At 36.8% G+C, this 21,083-nt stretch overlaps 1 protein-coding gene across 1 annotated transcript; it reads left to right on the forward strand.

Annotated features, from left to right (window-relative positions):
- Positions 1–352: 352 nt before the first annotated feature.
- On the forward strand, positions 353–5,144 carry LOC138308700 (uncharacterized). Its single transcript, XM_069249730.1, has 4 exons — positions 353–380; positions 748–909; positions 3,139–3,275; positions 4,293–5,144. Exons 1-4 carry the CDS (start codon positions 353–355, stop codon positions 5,142–5,144), a joined length of 1,179 nt encoding a protein of 392 aa, XP_069105831.1.
- The last annotated feature ends 15,939 nt before the right edge of the window (positions 5,145–21,083 follow it).

The following is a 21,083-nucleotide window of genomic DNA, read 5'->3' on the forward strand; positions in this document are numbered from 1 at the left end:
GTTATCGAGTTGTTACAAATTTTAAATATTGATTGTTTTAAGCCACATAATTTATTGATTATCAAAGCCTGAATTTATTTTTCCATTCCACTGTTCAATTCAATTCACTGTTAGCAAACAGCTACTGGCCATGGGGGATTTACCTGTACAACACAAATCATCTCATTAGCTGCTATTGTTGAGTAGCTTATGAAAACAACTCAATTGAGTTCGTACTTCTAGATTTGATTGTGGCTTCTCCACAGTTCAATTTTGTAGAAAAATTCACTATCTAATTGTCGTCATTGTGGTAACCTCAACTTTTGCGCGTTAACTTTTTTGTCTACTTACTTCCCGGATCATCTGTGAAATCATGACCGCCAGACAGCAATCTTTGATTTGTAAGTATTCATAAGTTGCCCAAATTATTAAGGATTGAAAAAAGATATTGAAATTGAAAATATTATTCTTTTAACAGGAATTTTGAATTGACGTTTCCTTTATATTTCACTATCAATATCTATTTCTCTTGTTTTTACTATATAAACTTGTACGTCAGTACATGAATACATGTACATGTACCTACATACACTCGACTGCTTTACACAATTAATGAAGTTTAAGGGAGGATTAAAAACTTAATTAACAAACATTACAGTTCTTAATTAGTAAAAGATTTGATAGGAAGTCATCTTGTAGTAATATAAATGTAAGCTTCTGGTTGGGATTTCCTCTAATTACTTATAGACATGTTAATTTATTTTACAGCTAAAGTTCCTCGTTATGCAGCACTTCTGTTTGATGATAAAAGCTGTGGCATAGTACCAACGACTAAGATATCGATTGTGGCAGGGATTTTGAAGCCAAATGAATCAATCAGATGCATATGGGATGGAGAAGAAATTGGAGGCACTGTAGCTGGGTTGAGCAGTCAGTTATTGTCATATTGTATTGATATATTTCTACGCATTATTCCCGATTATTTATATTTATTTTCTCAAAATTAGTGTTGACTGTATACTCCCACACCTCTCATGATTGAAACTATAGTATAGCTAGCATCATAGCAGTAGATCACGTGTCCAATTACACACACCCTCGGGCCAGGGGAGGCCTCCCTACTCCACCACTGACTTCATAATAAAACGTTATGTTTTATGACTAGATTAAAAAACTTACAGTAAGTGACCACCTTTTACCATGGAAACTTACCTGTTGGTTCACTCATGGTGTGACCAAGCCTACCTAGGTGTGAAAACAGGAAAGTTGGCCCAGACTGGGAATGGTGTTCACTTAGAACTATCTAGCTTATATTATAGTCTGATATATAAAACTAGTGAGTATTAATGGCCTATATCTAGATTATGAAATATACTGCCTATTTTCAGTTCAATCCATGTTTCATTTATAAGTTTGTTGTTAATTCTTCTTTGATACATTTTAAAAATCAACTAAGGGGCCAGTGGGCCCTGTTATCGCTCAACCCTGGTTTTTTGTTAGTAATTATTCACAAGACTCTGACAATGTAGAAAAATAAGGCAAAATTGACTCCCAAAGTTTAATTTTGAATCACAGCCATACAATGATGCTATTAGATTACCATACAAATATGCTATCCAAGACATAGGTTCAGACAAAGTAATTTATATGAAAAATAGTAGCCTAAGTGACCTTTTGACCTCGTTTATTAGTGCCGGTTAAGGCCAGGGGGTAAGCCCTTATCATTTGTACATTTTCAAATCCCAACCCTATATATGGATGCTACCAATTGCATTATAAGTGCTCTTCCATTCTTAGTTGCAGAGAGAAAGTCGGTCATATGGAAAATAGCTAATTTGACCCCTTTTGACCCCACCCTTCAGGCCCCCGGGGGGTCAGCCCCATCATTTGCAAAAATTTTTGAATCCAAACCCTATAAGGATGAAAACAATTGCATTAAGGGTGCTATACCAGGCTTAGTTTCAGAGAAGAAGTCGTTTATATGGAAATAGCCAAATTGACCCCTTTTGACCCCGCCCTCTCAGGCCCCCGGCGGGGTCAGCCCCACCATTTGCACAATTTGGAATGCCCCCACCCTATAAGGATGCTACCATTGCATAATGGGTGCTATTGCCATGCTTAGTTGCAGAGAAGAAGTCATATATATGGCAATAGCCAAATTGACCGCTTTTGATCCCGCCCCTCAGACCCCAAGGGGGTCAGCCCTATCATTTGCGCAATTTTGAATTCCCACCCTATAAGGATGCTACCATGGCATTATGGTGCTATACCATGCTTAGTTTCAGAGCATAAGTCGTTTATATGGAAATAGCCAAATTGGCCCCTTTTGACCCCGCCCCTCAGGCCCCCGGGGGGTCAGCCCCATCATTTGTACAATTTTGAATCCCCACCCTATAAGGATGCTACAATTGCATTATGAGTGCTATCCCATGCTTGGTTTCAGAAAAGAAGTCGTTTATATGGAAATAGCCAAATTGACCCCATTTGACCCCGCCCCTCAGGCCCCCGGGGGTCAGCCTCATCATTTGTACAATTTTGAATCCCCACCCTATAAGGATGCTACCATTGCATTATGGGTGCTATCCCATGCTTGGTTTCAGAGAAGAAGTCGTTTATATGGAAATAGCCAAATTGACCGCTTTTGGCCCCGCCCCTCAGGCCCCCGGGGGGTCAGTCCCATCATTTGTACAATTTTCAGTTAGTAGCCCATAAGGATGCTACCAGTCAAATTTTGTTGAAATCCGACCAGCGGTTATGGAGAAGAAGTCGATTGTTGACGGACGCCGGACGCTGCGGTATCCCATAAGCTCACCTCGGTCCTTTGGACCAGGTGAGCTAATAAATCAGATACAATTAAAAAATTACTTTCATCTTTTATAAAATTTAATTCACATATTGTACAAATCCATCTTCTGAAAGTATTTTAAGATGCGAGAGCAACCTGTGTCAATTTGGCCGTTCTTGATCAAATAAAAAATATGAAAATCTTATATCCATAAGGTAAACAACATTAATCAAAATCATAATAATTAAATTATTGATTGTTTTTATCAGAGTATTAATAAAGAAAAAACAACTGGTTTCACAAAAATTGGCAATATTTTTGATTTGGGTATGCCATCCATCTTCCTGTTCATGTATTTTTCATTTTTTTTGTAGATTCCCCAAGTGAACTTGGTATCATTCTTCAAGAATTTGAGAGCAGGCATAGCAGCACCCAACCATCACCAGACAGTAGCCCGTCCCCACCCCCACCAAAGAAGAGAGCCAAACTGAATCCATCCACAGTTACAAACGTAAGATGGCTTTATTGATTTCAGATAATACTGCACATCAGTATAAAAAAGATATTTTATTTATTTTAGTTATGCATGATGTGCTATTTTTGTCTTTTAAAATAATTCTGATTTTGATATCAAGAATTGATTAATTTTTTTTTATTTCAAGAATTGATTTTGCTTTTTTTCAGAATTTTTTTTCTTATGAAATATCGGCAATATTACTTTTATTTGATTTGTTTTTGTTATATAGGAGTTTTTTAATGTATGAATATATTTTTCCTTTTTAATGGGAATACAGTATTAGGGGACGTAGATATGAATTTATTTGTAAAGATATTTTTTTCATCTATGCAGAGAGGCCTTCATATCCTAAGCCCTAAGGGCATTTTACCTATTGGCCTTCCTACCTGACCACCAACATTTCCTTTATAATATATTTATAGATACCAAATACCAATCATTCAGTCTGTTAGCACATGGGTTACCCCCTCTAGTGTCATGTTATCCAACCCAATTATCACAGGTAAATCTATGTACATGTACATTGTGTATTAGAGAACTGACCACAGGTGACAACTTAATTTGACCTTGATTTTTATTCGTTACTGTTTGTCCTCCATAAATGTTAAAAACACATATATGTGCAATGTAATATAATTCAAATCCGAATATATACATGTATATATTAACTGTTATGTTTATTTTCTCTGTTGGTAAACAAGAGATAAGTTAATAAAACGTTAAATATACAGGTTAATTATTTAACCCAACAAACATTATGAACATTAATTCTAATGTTTGCTGATGTACCTGAATAAAAAACATATTTACTGTTGCATTATATTATAGTTGTAGTATTCATATAACGACACAATTATAGCCAAGTCTTCACATGGTAACATAAAATAAAACTTAAATACTCTAATTAATTAATTGATAAACATTGCTTCTTGAATAAATCATATCTTAGCTTGCCATTTTAATTCATAAAAAAATGTTTTCCTATCACTAATTGTATGTTTTACTTTACAGAAGAAGAAACCAAATGCTCAGACACTCACTTCTGGTTCTGCGGCTGTATTTGACTTCAGTGACGAACCACTGACATCAACTGCGCGCATTTTATATAACATGGACGAAGATGTCACAGAAATAATATCTAATTCTACAGCAAAGGTCACCTGCCAGGAAACACAAACACAAATTAACACTATTAATAATGCAACTCAAACGGATACCATTCTTGATCTAAACAGAGAACTGATGCAGACTGTACTTACACGCATAAACCAACTGGAAGGCAAAGTTGATAGACTACTGGACTATTCTAGTGCTAGTACCCCACATCCAGGATCAAGTGCCTCATCAGAAGTCTTTACCTTTTCAACGCCACCAAGGAGCCACCCGAGAACACCGACAATGCCCAAAGAGAGAACGATTATGACAGAGATGGTGTTTTGGTACCTAACCCCCACAGATGTCTTGGGCAGGGACACTATCACCATTGCAGAAGCAGCGAGTAAGTGTCTACCTGTATATATAACTACCTTCGATGATGTAGATATTGACGAGATTAAGACCAACAGTTTAAATCAACGAAACCTCTCTGCAAAGAACTTAGTGAACAGTATATTCCAATTAGGAGAATTATACAACAGAAATGTAAATGGTCGTGTCAGCCATGGAATGTCCAAGGATAAACTCAATGCAGACAAGATTAAGTTTGTGAGAGACAGTGTTTTCAAACTTTTATCGTGTTTGCCTTCTGATGAGAAAAGGTGGTGGAGTGAATGTGTTAAGTCTATTGACAAATCTACCGTGTATCTGTTTGGTGTTTTACATAAGAAGTTTGACTTGGAGCCTATCCTTCCATTTCTTTCCTGATTCCTAGAACTACATTGTACATATATTCTTCATTCTGATTGCTACTGATTAGTGCTGTGACAAAAATGTATCTTATTACTGACCTCCAACAGTTCTGTTAAGTACACATGTATTTTTATAATATATACATAAAGTATTACATAATTACCCTTGTTATTTCACTAATAATCATCAGTATATTATTCATAAACTGATTTGTCAGCAAACTGTAACATATATTTATGTACTAGAACTTTTGGAGAGCAGTGAGTGTATAATACATATTTCTCCACTTTGAAAAAATAAAACAAATACAGGTCAACTTTGATGTAAACAACTTTTATTTTAGTTGTCTAAATATATGTGATAGTTGAAGCATGATCTGTTGTTTTTGTTAATTATATGCACAATAAGAAACAGTTCTTGAATAAATTGCATATAAGTATGAGAAAATGTCTTTGAATTAGTTTGTTGAAAACATGAATTTTAAGAAATGCAATCACAAGACTTAAGTACTGTAGGTAAAAATATCAGCATCGTAATTATGTACATGTAATTAAATAACAGTTCACCACATTGAATACTGTTCATTAAGTACATGTAACATATAGTTTACATGTAGTTTATGGTTAATATGTAATTTTCACGAAAACACTTTGTGTAAATAATGTTCCAGAGTAAGTAAAGATAGCACTTGTACGAATTCACTAAAATCCAGATGGACCTCCCTTAGCACGGATAACATCGGGTACTACTTTCCCAAGATGATCAATGTACTTGTTGCACAGTTTAGGGGTTACTGTTGTCCAGAATTGGCAAATACCATCAAACAGTTCTTGTTTGTTTCTTGGTTTGGTGTGCTTCCTGATATGATGCTCAAGTGCAGCCCAGATATTCTCTATCGGGTTCATGTCTGGTGATTCGGGAGGGGTTGGCCAGTGGTTGATGTTGTTTTCTTTCATGTAGGCAACTGTCGACTTACTCACATGTTTAGGATCATTGTCTTGCATTAGGCGATGTCCAGTGGGGAATTCTCTTTTGATGAACGGCACAAGTTTGGAGGAAAGGATTTCCTGGTAATAAGTGGAGTCCATGCGGCCGGTAAACACTTGTATGTCTGTGGCTCCTTTTCGTGAAATCCCAGCCCATACATGTACTTGGAATGGATGCTTCGGCTTTCCAACAAATACTGTCTGGTCACCTTCCTTGTACAAACTTCTCCTGGTGGTAGTTTGTATCTTGATTGTTGATTCATCTGTGAAAATTGTTCATTTGTCTGTGCACATCTTATAGCATACCCCAGGCGCTTTACTCTGTTTTGTCTTCTAATCGTCTGGCAGTACTGAGTGGATTTAGATCTCCATCCTAGCTGCTTACGGGCCCTAAGTACAGTCCACTTTGAAACAGTCAAACCAAAAACTAACTTGATTTTCTTAGCTAGATCTGCTGCTGTCAACTCATTATTTTCTTTTATTGCCATGTCAATATATTCCATATGATCAGCTGATAGCTTCTGTGATGTCACCTTTTTCTTGCTGTGTTGCTTTAGGATACCAGAAGATTTGTACAACTTCACTTGTTTCTGTACTGTATTATAGCTGACAGAAATGTTGTCTTCATCTAAAAGTTTTCTAACAATTCCAGCCTGACACAATCCATGATCATATAATGAAGCAATCCTCTGTCTTAGGTATGGTGTCGGTCTTCTAATCTTGAGAGCCATATTGTCATTACCAGATATTTGTTTTACAAATGGAAACTGTAGTATCTGTCTCGCTTGCTGGTACTGACTAGAATGCACATTGGGACCTGGTGAAAGTCCCAGACATTTAATCTCCGAAACAATATCATTGACACTACTGTACAACATATAAATATACATGTAGGTCTATACTATAGACTCTAATACACACCCCTATAGATGTTATCCACTTTATCCACTTTTATTTTTAACCTACAGGTAAAATTCATACCTAATAAACTTATTATAGTACAAATGTACAGAATGTGTGATATGACAAGTTGATCCAGCTGTGGTTTTCACTGTTTCTGTCAAAATTTTCTCATAAAATAACCATTTCTTGCTAGGATTAATTAACATAGTCAGAGACCTATAATATCTATATATGCATATTTAGGTACAAAGGTAGCTAATAATAAGAATTCTTTAATAAATTTCAACAATTTATTTCAGTAAAATAGTTAACTGTTGGCAAAATACAAAGTTCTGTAACTTTTCAAAAATCAAAACTCATAGGGCACCTGTAATTATTTTCAGGAATCACAATTTTTGTGTTAATTGAACTGGCTTCATAGGTAATTACAGGATTAGGAGAGGGGCAGTCATGCATGGCAAGACAGGTGGCCTCTAGCTTGGTTTAATTATTGCCCTGGAGCTTATCCGGTACAGGTAAAATTCACTGTGCCAGGCGACTAATGAGGGTATAATAAAAGAATTCTATGTAATAGCCAAAACTGCTTAATGCACAAAATCTGACATTCTAAATGTGAAATACAATTGTATATAGCTGTTAATGTCTAGAATGGCAAGTATAAATTATATCTCATTAAAATAAATAAATCAATAATAAAACCAAATAAAAAATGAATTAAATACATGAAATGAATAAAATAAATATAGCTATTTATATCTATAATACCTAGTAATGTATTGTGTATTTGATCTGAACAAAAATATAGCTATTAATTAATGTATAATTATAACAGGTATACAATATGTGATCCTAATAAATATATAAATAAATAGATAATTTCATTTCTTTTCTTTAAAAAAAATATCTAAAGAACATTTGCGTGTGGTCAAGCCATAATGCAGCTTACATTCTTGACTAAATAACTAAATTAGTCATAATGGAACAAATTGCCCAGATGAAATCCATATATGCACACCAATTAAGTACTAATTTTGTTTATTAATTACTTAATTACATACTAACCATATTAACTTAGTTATGTTAACTTTTCGATACAGGGTAGATTTTGTAATTCATCTGAAATAATTGAAAGGCATTAAAAACCATTAAATGAAATATATACTGTACATGAACAGTATGTACATGTACAATACATTAGTCTTGTGCACTAGCTAGTGAACCGGAGTTCACTTTACTTGTGCACTCCAGTGCACTTCACTACCAATTTTAGCTTGCTCCCAACTGTAGCAATTTATAGGATTTACCTCTATTTCCCCCTGTTGGCCCCAGCCCCTTTTGCCCCCGGGGGGTCAGAGTCAAAACTTATACAAGCTCTGTTCCCCTTCACCCAATGATGTTTCTGACCAAATTTGGTTACATTCCATGCAAAACTCTATGACTAGTAGCGATTTAAAGGATTTACCTCTATTTCCCCTATTGGGCCCCGCCCTTCCTGCCCCTTGGGGGTAAGAGCCAAAATTTATACAAACTCTGTTCCTCTTCCCCCACGGATGTTTCTGGCCAAATTTGGTCAGAATCCATGGAGAACTCTATGACAAGTAGCGTTTTTAAGGAAATGTTGACGGACGCCGAACGGACGGACTCCGCGCCATGACATAAGCTCACCGGCCCCGAACTAAAAACCTGTGTAATAATGCCACCGAGAGAAGGTCATTTCGGCACTTTGTTTGATTAATTATGGTCATGTAAGGACGGCCTCCCATGTATGTGGTGTGCTGCGTGAATGGTGTGCTTGGTGCGTGTTTTGGGAGACTGCGGTATATTCATGTTGTATCTTGTATAGTGGAACTGTTGCCCTTTTTTATAGTGCTATATCACTGAAACATGCCGCCGAAGACACCAAGCAAAACACCCAACCCCGTTACATTATACTGACAACGGGCGAACCAGTCGTCCCATTCCCTGTACGATGATCGCTAAGCAAGAACATTGGTAGCGTCAGACAAATGGGTAGAAAAAACTGCTTCAGAAAAAGACAGACATTTTTGGAAACGTCTAAATACAAAAAAAGAATAGTCGAGAAAGAAATTATTTCCAAGCATTTGGTACCAATTACAATGTCCAAAACCAAAACAAACCTGCGGAGAAAAAAACCAGGACAAAGAAAACGATCACGACCAGAAAAGACAACAACTTTGAAAAAAATCACAGCATCATGCAAGGCACTTCTATAGGTTGTAAGGGCGATATATATTTAGAATTGTACCTGCTGCCCCTATTGCAGTGATCGTAAAAGGCGACTAAATTTAGGATCTTATCTTTTCTCTTCTTCCTAACTGACTTAATCTTTCCTAATGCACCCTTGGCACCGCCTCACTTTTTGGCCTTGAGTTGAGCGTTCGCCCCTGTGAGGAAGGCTCTGGGTTCTGTGCCCTGGCCGAGACACACCAAAGTCTATAAAGGTGGTAGTTTCTGCTCCTGCTTAGCGTTCAGCATACAGGGAGTGGGACGACTGGTTCGCCCGTTGTCAGTATAATGTGACTGGGTGGGGTGTGTTGCTTGGTGTCTTCGGCGGCATGCTTCAGTGATATAGCACTATAAAAAGGGCAACAGTTCCACTATACAAGAAGACACAACACGAATATACCGCAGTCTCCCAAAACACGCACCTCGCGCAACATACAGCATACATTGGAGGCCGTCCTTACATGACCATAACTGTTAATAGGACGTTAATTAATCAAACAAACAAACAAAATATAGCACTATAAAAAGGACAACAGTTTCACTATACAAGAAGACACAGCACGAATATACCGCAGTCTCCCGAAACACGCACCTCGCACAACATACACACAACACACCGCATACATGGAAGGCCGTCCTTACATGACCATAGCTGTTAATCGGACGTTAATTAATCAAACAAACAAACCTTTTAATGGATTTTTTTTACCTTTACAGTGAGGTACTTTAATGTACGATGTATATTCACTATTTTGTGAGTACAAGTATCCACATGTTTGTTTTGTTTGATTAAATAACGTCCGATTCATAGGTTTGGTCATGCAAGGACGGCCTCCCATGTATGCGATGTGTTCCGTGTATGTTGTGCGAGGTGCGTGTTTTCGGAGATTGCGGTATATTCATGTTGTGTCGTCTTGTATAGTGGAAATGCTGCCCATTTTTATAGTGCTATATGACTGAAGCATGCCGACGAAGACACCAAGCAACACACCCCACCCGGTCACATTATACTGACAACGGGCGAACCAGTCGTCCCACTCCATGTATGCTGAGCGTTAAGCAGGAGCAGTAACTACCACTTTTATAGACTTTGGTTTGTCTCGGCCGACATAACCTAGAGCCTTCCTCACAGGGGCGAACGCTCAACTCAAGGCCAAAAGTGTGGTGTGTCTCGGCCAGGGGACATAACCCAGAGCCTTCCTCACATGGGCGAACGCTCAACTCAAGGCCAAAAGTGAGGTAGTGTCAAGGGAGGCATTAGGAAAGATAAAGTCAGTAAGGAAGAAGAGAAAAGATAAGATCCTAAATTTAGTCGCCTTTTGCGATCATGCAATAGGGGCAGCAGGTACAATTCTAAAGCCCAACCTGCAGGGCAGAAGGGGTATATATGTATGGTCCTAAAATATGACTGTTTGTATGTGCATTCTCTTTGTGACTGTGTATCATACCAAAGGACAGCAGACACAGGACGTTATCACCGTGACACACATATATATGTACACATCTATATTGTTGGAAGATACAGGACTTCCAATGTATGTACACATTACCTCTTAGTTTTTTTAGGTCACCTGAGACGAAGTCTCAAGTGACCTATTCTAATCGCCTTTTGTCCGTCGTCCGTCGTGCGTCGTCCGTCGTATGTCCGTAAACAATTTACATTTTCGACTTCTTCTCCAAAACTGCTGAAGTAATTTCAATGAAATTTTGCACAAACCTTCTAAGGCATAAGGCCAATCAAAATTGTGAATTATATGGTCCCCAACTCCCAGGGGGCTGTGGGAGGGGCCAAAAGGGGTAAAATTGAGTAAAATTTCAAAAATCTTCTTCTCTACTCACAGATGTGGTAGAATCAAATACTCTTCATAGATAGAAAGGTCTTAAGGTCCTTTACAAAAATTGTGAATGATATGACCCTGGGGTCTCTAGTTTCCCCCTGGGGAGGGGGTTAAGTTTACTATACATTATATTGAGAAAACACTTTTTTGCGCATTATTTGGTCATTTGTAATAGGAAATGAGTCAAAAGTTGTCAGAATTATCAGTATGAGATGGCCATTTCATCCTATTAACAAATTTTCTATGACTGACCCCCAGGGGCCTTAGGGGCGGGGCCAAAAGGGGTCAAATAGGCTAAAACTTCAAAAATCTTCTTCTGAAATTCTGGAAATGGTAGAATCAAATACTTTTCATAAATAGAAAGGTCTTAAGGTCCTTTACAAAAATTGTGAATTATATGACCCTGGGGTCTCACGTTTCCCCCTGGGGAGGGGGTCAAGTTTACTATAGTTTATATAGGGAAAACACATTTATGAGCATTTTTTGCTCAATTTTCATTGGAAACAAGTCAAACTTGGTTAAAATTATTAGCCTGAGATAACATTTTAATATCATATCCACATTGGTTCTGGCCGACCCCCTGGGGGCAGAGGGGCGGGGCTAAAAAAGTGTCAAATAGGCTAAAACTTCAAAAATCTTCTTCTGAAATTCTGGAAATGGTAGAAACAAATAAGGTCTTAAAGTTTGTTTATAAAAAATTGTAAATTATATGACCCTGGGATCACCTGTTTCCCCTTGGGGAGGGGGTCAAGTTTACTATAGTTTATATAGGAAAAACACATTAATGAGCATTTTCTGCTGAATTTTCATAGGATTTTGTTTGTTTGTTTGATTTATTAACGTCCTATTAACAGCTATGTTCATAGGAAATGAGTCAAACTTGGTTAGAGTTATTAGCCTGAGATAGCATTTTAATATCATATCCACATTGGTCCTGGCCGACCCCCTGGGGGTAGAAGGGCGGGGCTAAAAAAGTGTCAAATAGGCTAAAACTTCAAAAATCTTCTAAAATTCTGGATATAGTAGAATCAAATAATTATAGATGGAAAGGTCTTCAGGTGTTTTATAAAAACTGTGAATTATATGACCTTGGGGTCTTACGTTACCCCCTGGGGAGGGGTCAAGTTTACTTTAGTTTATATAGGAAAAACATATTTGTGAACATTATTTGCCCAATTTTCGTAGGAAATTAGTCAAACTTGATTAGAATTATTAGCCTAAGATATAGCATTTTAACATCCATATCCGTCCTCGATGACCCCCTGGGGGACCAGAGGGGCAGGACCAAACAGGGTCAAATTGATTAAAATTTCAAAAAATACCTCTAAGTTCACAGGTTTGATGGAAGCAAATACTCTTCATAGTCTAAAAAGGTCAAATTTATAAATCACTGACCAACTTCAAGGCCCAGCAATAGAGCATATAGTGTTTTTATGTCTTTCATTTGTTTTATTATTTGTTTCATTATATATTCTAACTCAGGTGACCGTTAAGGCCCATGGGCCTCTTGTTATAATTTCAAAAACATGATTTTTTTTGTATAATGCATATCTTTTTTCTTAATTTTAATTGGTGTAATACAATGCCTATTGTAAGGCATACCATTATTTTCTTTCTACGATTTGAAATCTAAGATTTTTTTGTAATGTCAGAAAGATGAATGAGAGGGAGAGAAAGGTAAAAGTTTTTATTACTACAAAACAGTTTTTTTTATTTGAACAGTGGAAGTTCAATCTTCCCTAGAAGGGGGTAGTGTAATGTGTATTTGATATAGGACCAAAGGGCGTAATTCGAATAGTAGTACTTACTTGGGCAAGGGTGCACCAGAGTCGTATAACTGACACCGTGAGAGTGTTTTTATATCGGAGTTAGGGGCTTTATGATAAATAAGTGTTGTGTTGGTTTATTGATTATTTTGATGACTAGTGTGCCAAATTTTGAATTATAGGGTGCCCGAAATGTGTCAATAGGGTGCCCAAAATCCTGTCAAGTAGGTGTTTGTTAGGGATGTTTTCTGTTCTCGTGAGAACCTTAAAATGATGAGTGGTATAAAAAGAGTGTGTATGAGAGGATGAGCGAGGAGTCTGACGAGAGGCTGGATGTGATACCTCTGTATTCTGTACATGTATATATTCTGTTTGGATTTTAATACACTATTGCTCAACTGAAATCCAACCCCAAAAATCCAGCATTTAACCTTGTATTCAATTTACAACATCAAGAAATATTTACACAAAATCAAAAGCTCATACCAACATTTGGCATCAGAATTTCAAAATTTTTGCTAGAACTAAATATTAATTTATCTCTACATGAGAGGGCAAAATCCAGTGCATGACCCGAAGAGTACAAATCCTCCTTTCGGGAGTGCATTAGGGCTTTCCCTGGTCATGTTCAGATCTCCACTGACGGATCAAAAGATGGTGATAATGTTGCGGCAGCATGCTGTACATCTAATCACTGCTCTTCTATCCGACTCCTGGATGGTGCCTCCATTTTCTCTGCGGAAGCATGTGCTTTCGATCTGGCACTTGACCATATCGAAGAACACCGCATTGAATTCAAAATCTTTTGATCCGAACATTTCGATTGTCTTCTAAAATTCAAATCACTTATCTCTGGATTCCCAGCCATGTGGGTGTAAAAGGAAATGAAAAGGCCGATAAAGCAGCCAAGCAGCTAAGACTGCTCTTCGCCTAAACACATTTGAAACTACCTTACGCCGACATCAAATCTTACATTCAGTCAGCCATTAAGGTTTAAGGTCCCTTCTTGGTTCCCCATACAATACAAAAAAAGAAAACCGAATAATAAAAAATAGCGGGAGTTGAAGCTATATATTTTGCATATGTATACTGTTATTTGTAAAGAATATATTAAACACAGTGGAGTATGTGTTGACTTAATTTAAAACAAGTAATTAGTCGGTAAATACTGCAAATGTTAAACAAAATGAGGATTTTTTGTGCAAATCCTCAAGATACACATTAGCGTTAACGGGTTCGGCTCATGCATTAGTAGTTTGTAGTCGAGATTATCTACTTCATGCTATGCGTTAGAAAGAGTGACACAACTTGTACGCTCCATATTTAACAAAATATTACGACGTATTTTCGAATCCCGAAGATTCGCCATATTGGAACGATGCCGAAATATAAGCAAGTTGTAACATAAGAAATTATGCCAAAACAGACATACACATAACTTTGAAATGAAGTATATATTTATTTGAGGTCATTATCGCAATATTAACAAGCGAATTTACCTCATCAGACGCAAGACTTCTTCAACATAATGTAACAAAATCGATGTGTCGAAAGTTATCTTTTTAAAGCACCTACCCGGAAGATACCGGAAGCTAGGAAATCAATACGCTGAAAGTGAAAGTAGGTCAGTAATGATACTTAACGTTACATTTGAGCATTACTGCAGAGCCATTTAATGTCCGATGTCATGTTGAAACCAATAGATGAAGATAGTTATTTTATTCGAACATTTAGATATTTTATTTATTGAACTGCGGGCCTTGTTATTCATTATGCAATGACTTCCGGTTTTTCGCGAGAGGGCATGCAGACAGCAACTGAGCAGAAGATGTTATTCATTTATGTTGATACATATGATTGATTGTGGTAAGTACTGTTGATAAGTGATACATAGCATAACATTTTATTTCTTCATTGTTATAATCAACGATCAAATGGACAGAACGCTCGAATTCTTAGTCGATTTATCCAGCAGTGAGGTTTGACATTTGATGTCAATATGTCAACTTCCGGATAACTTATAAACGTTTAAAAGTATATATTTTTCAGTTTCATGGGTAATGGTAACGTTTTTTTCTTTCTCAAAGATTAAACAAAATATGAATTGGTAATAATAAACGTATTTGAGAGAGTTCTAGTGTCCCTTGAAGCGTGGGTCAATCTATGGAATTAAATATCTTTTTGTTTTGTTTTGCAGTTCTCATCAGTTTTGAACTTCTCAGTAGCAGTACAGCAGTTATCTCTGGCTATGGATCTACAAAGCACTATACAGACTGAAGTTATTTGATCAGTTCCTTTAGCATCTTGAATTAAAGCCAGAGAAGTGGAGAATAGCTGAGATTGCATCAGGGAAAAGAGACAGAGTGATGTGTATCAAGTTTTAACAAAGAAGGTCCATGTGGAGCTGGAAACAAAATTAATGAAAGGTTTTACAGAATGTGATATTTGAAGGTGTTTAATGAATATCATCCATGCAGATTGTACATATATGACTGTAATGACAATCATAATTGACTAATAATTAATAAATAATTTGTGTTTTGTCTGCAATACTGTGGAATGATAGACAACTACATGAATATATGAGGTGGTATTATTGACACTACTGTTTGCTACGTTATTGCTAGAAAATTACATGTACATAATAATTGGGCCATTCATCGTTATGTCCATCTGCGTGAAAAGTTTAGTTAGTTACAAAAGACCAATTTACTTGAAATTTTACAAGATTCAAGCATTTGGTACATAGTATGTAAATGTGCATTTTTTTTTCATTAATAAAGATGGATGAAAAAATCTGCTTTCTTTTTTATTGATAACTTAAGACAGACTTAAGTACCGTTTTCTAATCATCTCTTGTCTGTCGTCGAACATCCTCTGCAGTCCATCAGGCCCAATTTCTCATACAAACTTGACTTAAAAACTTACTCAAAAAGTTTTATGTAAGTTACATAGGGAGAAAAACTTATGTTCTCACTTAAGTCTGCACTGTGTTTCGAGAAATAGGAGCCTGATCTTCATAGATTGAAGGACTCTAAAACTCTTAACGAAAATTATTAATTTCATGGCCTAGAGATTAGGTCTATGATTTTCTTCTAGAGAGTGTACTCCGATACTACAGTTACATAGGGAAGCATGGTTTGGGAACTATTTGTTTCCCTCTGGAAAAGTTGAACTTTCTTATAATTATCAGTAAGAGATCACAGGGATCTGGCACAAGTTTTCAACCAACACTATATAGACTATATATACATTGTATTTATATACATAGTGAAACAAATCTATAGTTTCTGAGCCACAAGACCAGAGAGGGAGACCAAAAGTGGTCAAACTGACCAAGATGTCTACAGTATTTTTCTCGAAATCCAGATACACTCAAATTTAATACTCATTACAGATAAAAGTTTCTTTTTTCAAATACATTTTACTTAAAGAGTGTGTTTCCTGAATTTGGGATATTAGGCTTTTCCCAAAGCGAGAAAGTAAAATTTAATACAAGTATATACATGTAGTTTTCATATGAAAATGAAACAACAAAATGTTTGACCATTATTTATTCAATTGCAATAAGATTTCATACAAATTTGAATACATATGTGATGGTTATTTGATTTTGATATGCATCTGTTTGAGTCCTGAATGCTCTTTACCAAAAAAGTCAAAATCTTTTTTAAGCATACATAACTCAAGTGACCTTTAAGGCCATTTTATCTTTTGTTTCCATAAAATTTACTAATGAAACATTTCTTACTGTTCAAAATATACTACATGATTACAAGGAAATAGAGTTTTAAATTGTATTATTGTAACAAATTTTCTTTTAATAATGTCTATGATACAAATGTACTTGCCCTATGGGCCTCCATACATTGTATGGAGAAAGTAGTCCATGGCTGCCATTTTGGATTTCTTGTTCATTTATTAACAAACTTTTACTAGTCGATTTTAGATGTATATCATTATATTATATTAACCAAAGGCATAACAAGACCTAGAAAATAACTTTTAAAAGATATTTGAGTTCCTTTTCAAACAATATATGACTTCACAAATTCTGAGGATTTGCAGCAAAATTTCAACAATTTTGTGGTACTCATTTCATTTCAGAAGTGTTTTTGAATAACTAGTTTGTTCACATGGAGAGTCTTTTTCCTACTGAACATTTTGGTATATAGAATGTATGTTATATTTAAGTTTTTTAACTTGTAATTCTAACTAGAAGAACACACTCTAAAAAGGGACCTTCTACCTTAAACACCATCAGCAACAAATGTGGTCTACCGAAACAAACAAACTGTTTAAAATACATCCTACACTTAATCCTAATCTGGTCAGGAAGGGAGAATATGATTATACTGATTATATTAGTTGATTGATATTAAGATCACAATATTCTGTAATTATTCCGGATATTTGTCCAGACTGGTTTTGTATATTCTGGATATAGCGTCCTTGTTTGGTTTATACACTGTGTATTAGATATCTGACCATGCTTTCCGGTTTTGAGAATAAAGAACCAGTCACGTTTATAATTCTTCATTTTGATGTTCCCTCTCACAGCAAGCTTTAAATCCATAACAACAGCAGATGGTGGAGAATCTAAACGAATATTTTCAGTATGTGATAACCTTTCGTTCAGTGAACATTATCGGTGAATTTCATTACAATGTCGATTCACAGAAAATTGAATGACAATGACTTTATCACCCCCAGTCGTGTTCGCGCTATGATCAGGTGTCTCTGCAGGACGATCGTCTCATGTCAGAACGACGACAATCACCACCAGTTTTGAGTCCATTTGTTACCGATCGTGAGCTTGACCCGTCTTCGTCAAAAGGTGTTTTACATTATTAGTGATATAGATGACCAATATCCAAATAAAAATGACTCTCCATACCATGATGCATATCAAGAGGGAAAGGATACACATAGAGGTCCACTCGTAAACAAGGACAAGCCACTATTTGTAATACGGTCTATGCCCACATACATAGACAAAATCCATTTGAATAAATTTCATGGTTATGCTGATCAGGATGCTGCAAAATTCTTGTCAGAATTTGATAGCTATTGTACCTTTAGTAGTTTGAATTTAGATCCGACCTCGGAACGGACGATTGCTGCGTTTCACCTACATTTGGTGGGCCCCGCGTTAACCTGGTTTGATACTTTAAGCCATATATACAAAATCATCATTAACCGAACTGACGCAAGCCTTCAAATCTAGATATATTAGTGATAATCATCTCGACCAAGCTATAATGGCAGCTTCCTCCACATTTCATAAACTCAAATTCTTACAAGGCCAATCATTGGAAGATTTCCATAGTACATTGATTCAGCAAGGAAGGAAACTTGGAAAGTGTGATCGTGACATGCTTATTCAATTCATGGAAGGACTGACCCCCTCGCTGGCTTTCTTTGTACGAGTTTCAAACTGTAAGGATCTCAATACAGCACTCCAGGTAGCACAACATGGAGATGCTGCAGGATATCGTTACCACTATCCAGGGGCTGACACCAAACAAAAATCCTCAGTTTTTGTCACAGGGAAAGGGGAAAATGCCAAGATAGAGAACAAGGAATTGGATGAAATCAAACATCAAATAAAAGCATTGACTGAGATAGTAAAATCCAATTTAAATATTGGACCCAACTCTGATATTTCTCAAACACCATCACACCATATGGTAAATACTGCCAATCCTGGTTCCTTTTCCTGCTATACCTGCGGTGGTCAAGGATATAGACAACGAGTTTGCAAATGGTCTGGAAAAGGTCAGTCCCAGCCAGGAATACAGTGTCAGCTTAGTCACCAGTGGGGTCATGTGGCGACCCAGTGAAGACAGATACAACGGCAGGCTCCCAATTTTGATGTGTCAAAACCACCTCCGCCTTTCATGACAGCTCCCCAAGGTCCGCCGATTCAGGGAAACTACAGATCCCCGAGGGATTTCAGTCGCGCCTCCTCGGGAGGGACATACATGTAACCAGGACATCGCGACGCGTGCGCAGTGCTGAACCTGTCAGAGGTGCTATTCGAGATAGCTGTGAAAATCGCGTTTATTCAGAGACTGAACTTTCTTCCGATAGTACTTGTAGTGCTCAAGACTCTGACTCAGACTCAACTTTTACTGCTCATGAAAATGACTCCAAATCAAAATTTATGTATATACCTGTGAAAATTGGTAATCAAAATTTTACTGGTTTACTTGATAGTGCTAGTGAAATAAGTGTTATTTCTGAGTCATTATATTGTATGTTGTCTCATTCATGCAAATCTCCTATTAATGCATCTGATGCTGTAGAGGTTAAGGTTGTTGACTCAGGTAGCCATGATATATACACCCTAGGTACGTCAACTATCAGAATTCATTTATATTCAGGGGTGTCCAATATTTTTGTACATGTGCTTAAGCACACATCTCATCCTTTGTTGTTGGGAGTTGACTTTTTGAGAAAACATCAGATGGTTCTGAATTTTGGTACTAATGTTATTGGTTCATGTAAACTTAAGGTTAGATGTAAACAGAGATTAGAGATACAATCAAACTCTGAGTGTATTGTACAATGTAAACTGCCAAAAGGTTCATTTGTGGGTATACAAGGCATTTGTACTGGCAAGAAAAGAATTAACAAAGCAGGTCTATTGGTGGCCAGATCAGTTGTTACAGTTCATAAGCCTAATTCCATACCTGTAAAACTTTTAAATCTTAGTAAAGCTTTTGTTTACTTACCGAGAAACACTGTTATTATTGATCTGGTTACTATGGATAACTGTTATCATGTCACACCTGTACATACTGATATGTCATTTTGTAGTGATAAGGTGAATGTTAACAAGACAACTGTTTTTTAATCATCGTCACAGTCAAATATTATTGGATCAAATGATAGTCAAGAGAATGTTGGTGATTTTTCCAGTGATGTTAATATTAAGAATGATGACTTGAAAAATCAAGATGATTAAAGGTCAGGTCAAAATGTATGCCATACACAGCAACTGTCAAATGAGCAAAAGTGTAATGTAGACAATGTTTGTAAAAATTTAGAAGACTCATTTGTACCAGATATTACTAAGTCTACTTTTGATAAATCAAGGTCTGTTAGTCCTGATTTTGATAAGTTTATGTCTTATTTTGATTTAGTGTGTGATAATTTGTCAGCTGTTCAGACAGACGAACTAGAAGAATTAGCAAAATGTTTGTATAAACATCATGAACTATTTGTGACAGATGAAAACCCATCGCTTGGTTTTACTACTATAGTGGAACATCAGATCCACCTTAAACCCAACGCCATATCTAAGCATCAGAAACCCTATAGACTTTCTCCGGACAAGCGCGAGGTACTTCGTACTCAACTTACGGAGCTATTAAACCAGGGTATCATAGCCCCTGTAGATGAGAAAGAGGACATACCCATTTCTAGTCCCATTGTGTTGGTCGCGAAGCGTAATCCATCATCCAAACCCTCCGCAGATCGTGCCAAGTCTCATTTATCTTCATATCGATTCTGTTGTGACTTCAGATATTTGAACTCGCAAACGCAACCATTCAGGTACACCATCCCCAATTTACAGGAATTGACGGAGTCATTTGAGGGTACACCAAACTTTATTACCTCAATTGATATGAGTTCAGGATTTTTTCAGATGGGGATTGCTAAGGATTCTAGGAACTACACTGCCTTCAATACCTGTTGTGGATCCTACAAATTTCTGCGCTTACCTATGGGGCTTAGTACATCACCAAACTCCTTCCAGCTTCTGATAGATAAAGTGTTGCACGGACTAACATTTAAATCCGTTTTGTGCTACCTAGATGACATTCTGGTCTGCTCTGAAACATTTTTGCTCGCTCTTATTGTAAATTTCTTGGCCACGAAATATCACGAAATGGTTTCCGTCCTCCAGCGGACCGTGTGACAGCAGTCAGTAACTATCCAATACCTCCTGACCGGAAGTCACTCAGAAGAGCCATGGGCCTTTCAATTGGTTAAGAAAGTTTATACCTCGGTTTAGTGAAATAACATTTCCATTGAATCAACTACTTCGTAAGGGTGTCACCTTTTGATGGACACAGGAGCATCAGAATGCTTTTGATAATGTAAAGACACTATTGACTAAGTCCGATGCTTTAGCATTCCGAAGATACGACATACAGTTTCGTTTGGCAGTGGACACCTGTAGCAGGGTTCTCACAAAACCGTGCC

Source organism: Argopecten irradians, chromosome 15 (genome assembly GCF_041381155.1).
Source record: "Argopecten irradians isolate NY chromosome 15, Ai_NY, whole genome shotgun sequence".
Taxonomy (NCBI): domain Eukaryota; kingdom Metazoa; phylum Mollusca; class Bivalvia; order Pectinida; family Pectinidae; genus Argopecten; species Argopecten irradians.

Bases quoted from the DNA above. Each gene is read 5' to 3' on its own strand.
- LOC138308700 (XM_069249730.1), top strand. From the start codon at position 353: ATGACCGCCAGACAGCAATCTTTGATTT. The intron at 910-3,138 runs GTCAGTTATTGT...TTTTTTTTGTAG, and splicing joins CACTGTAGCTGGGTTGAGCA to ATTCCCCAAGTGAACTTGGT. The intron at 3,276-4,292 runs GTAAGATGGCTT...TTTACTTTACAG, and splicing joins ATCCATCCACAGTTACAAAC to AAGAAGAAACCAAATGCTCA.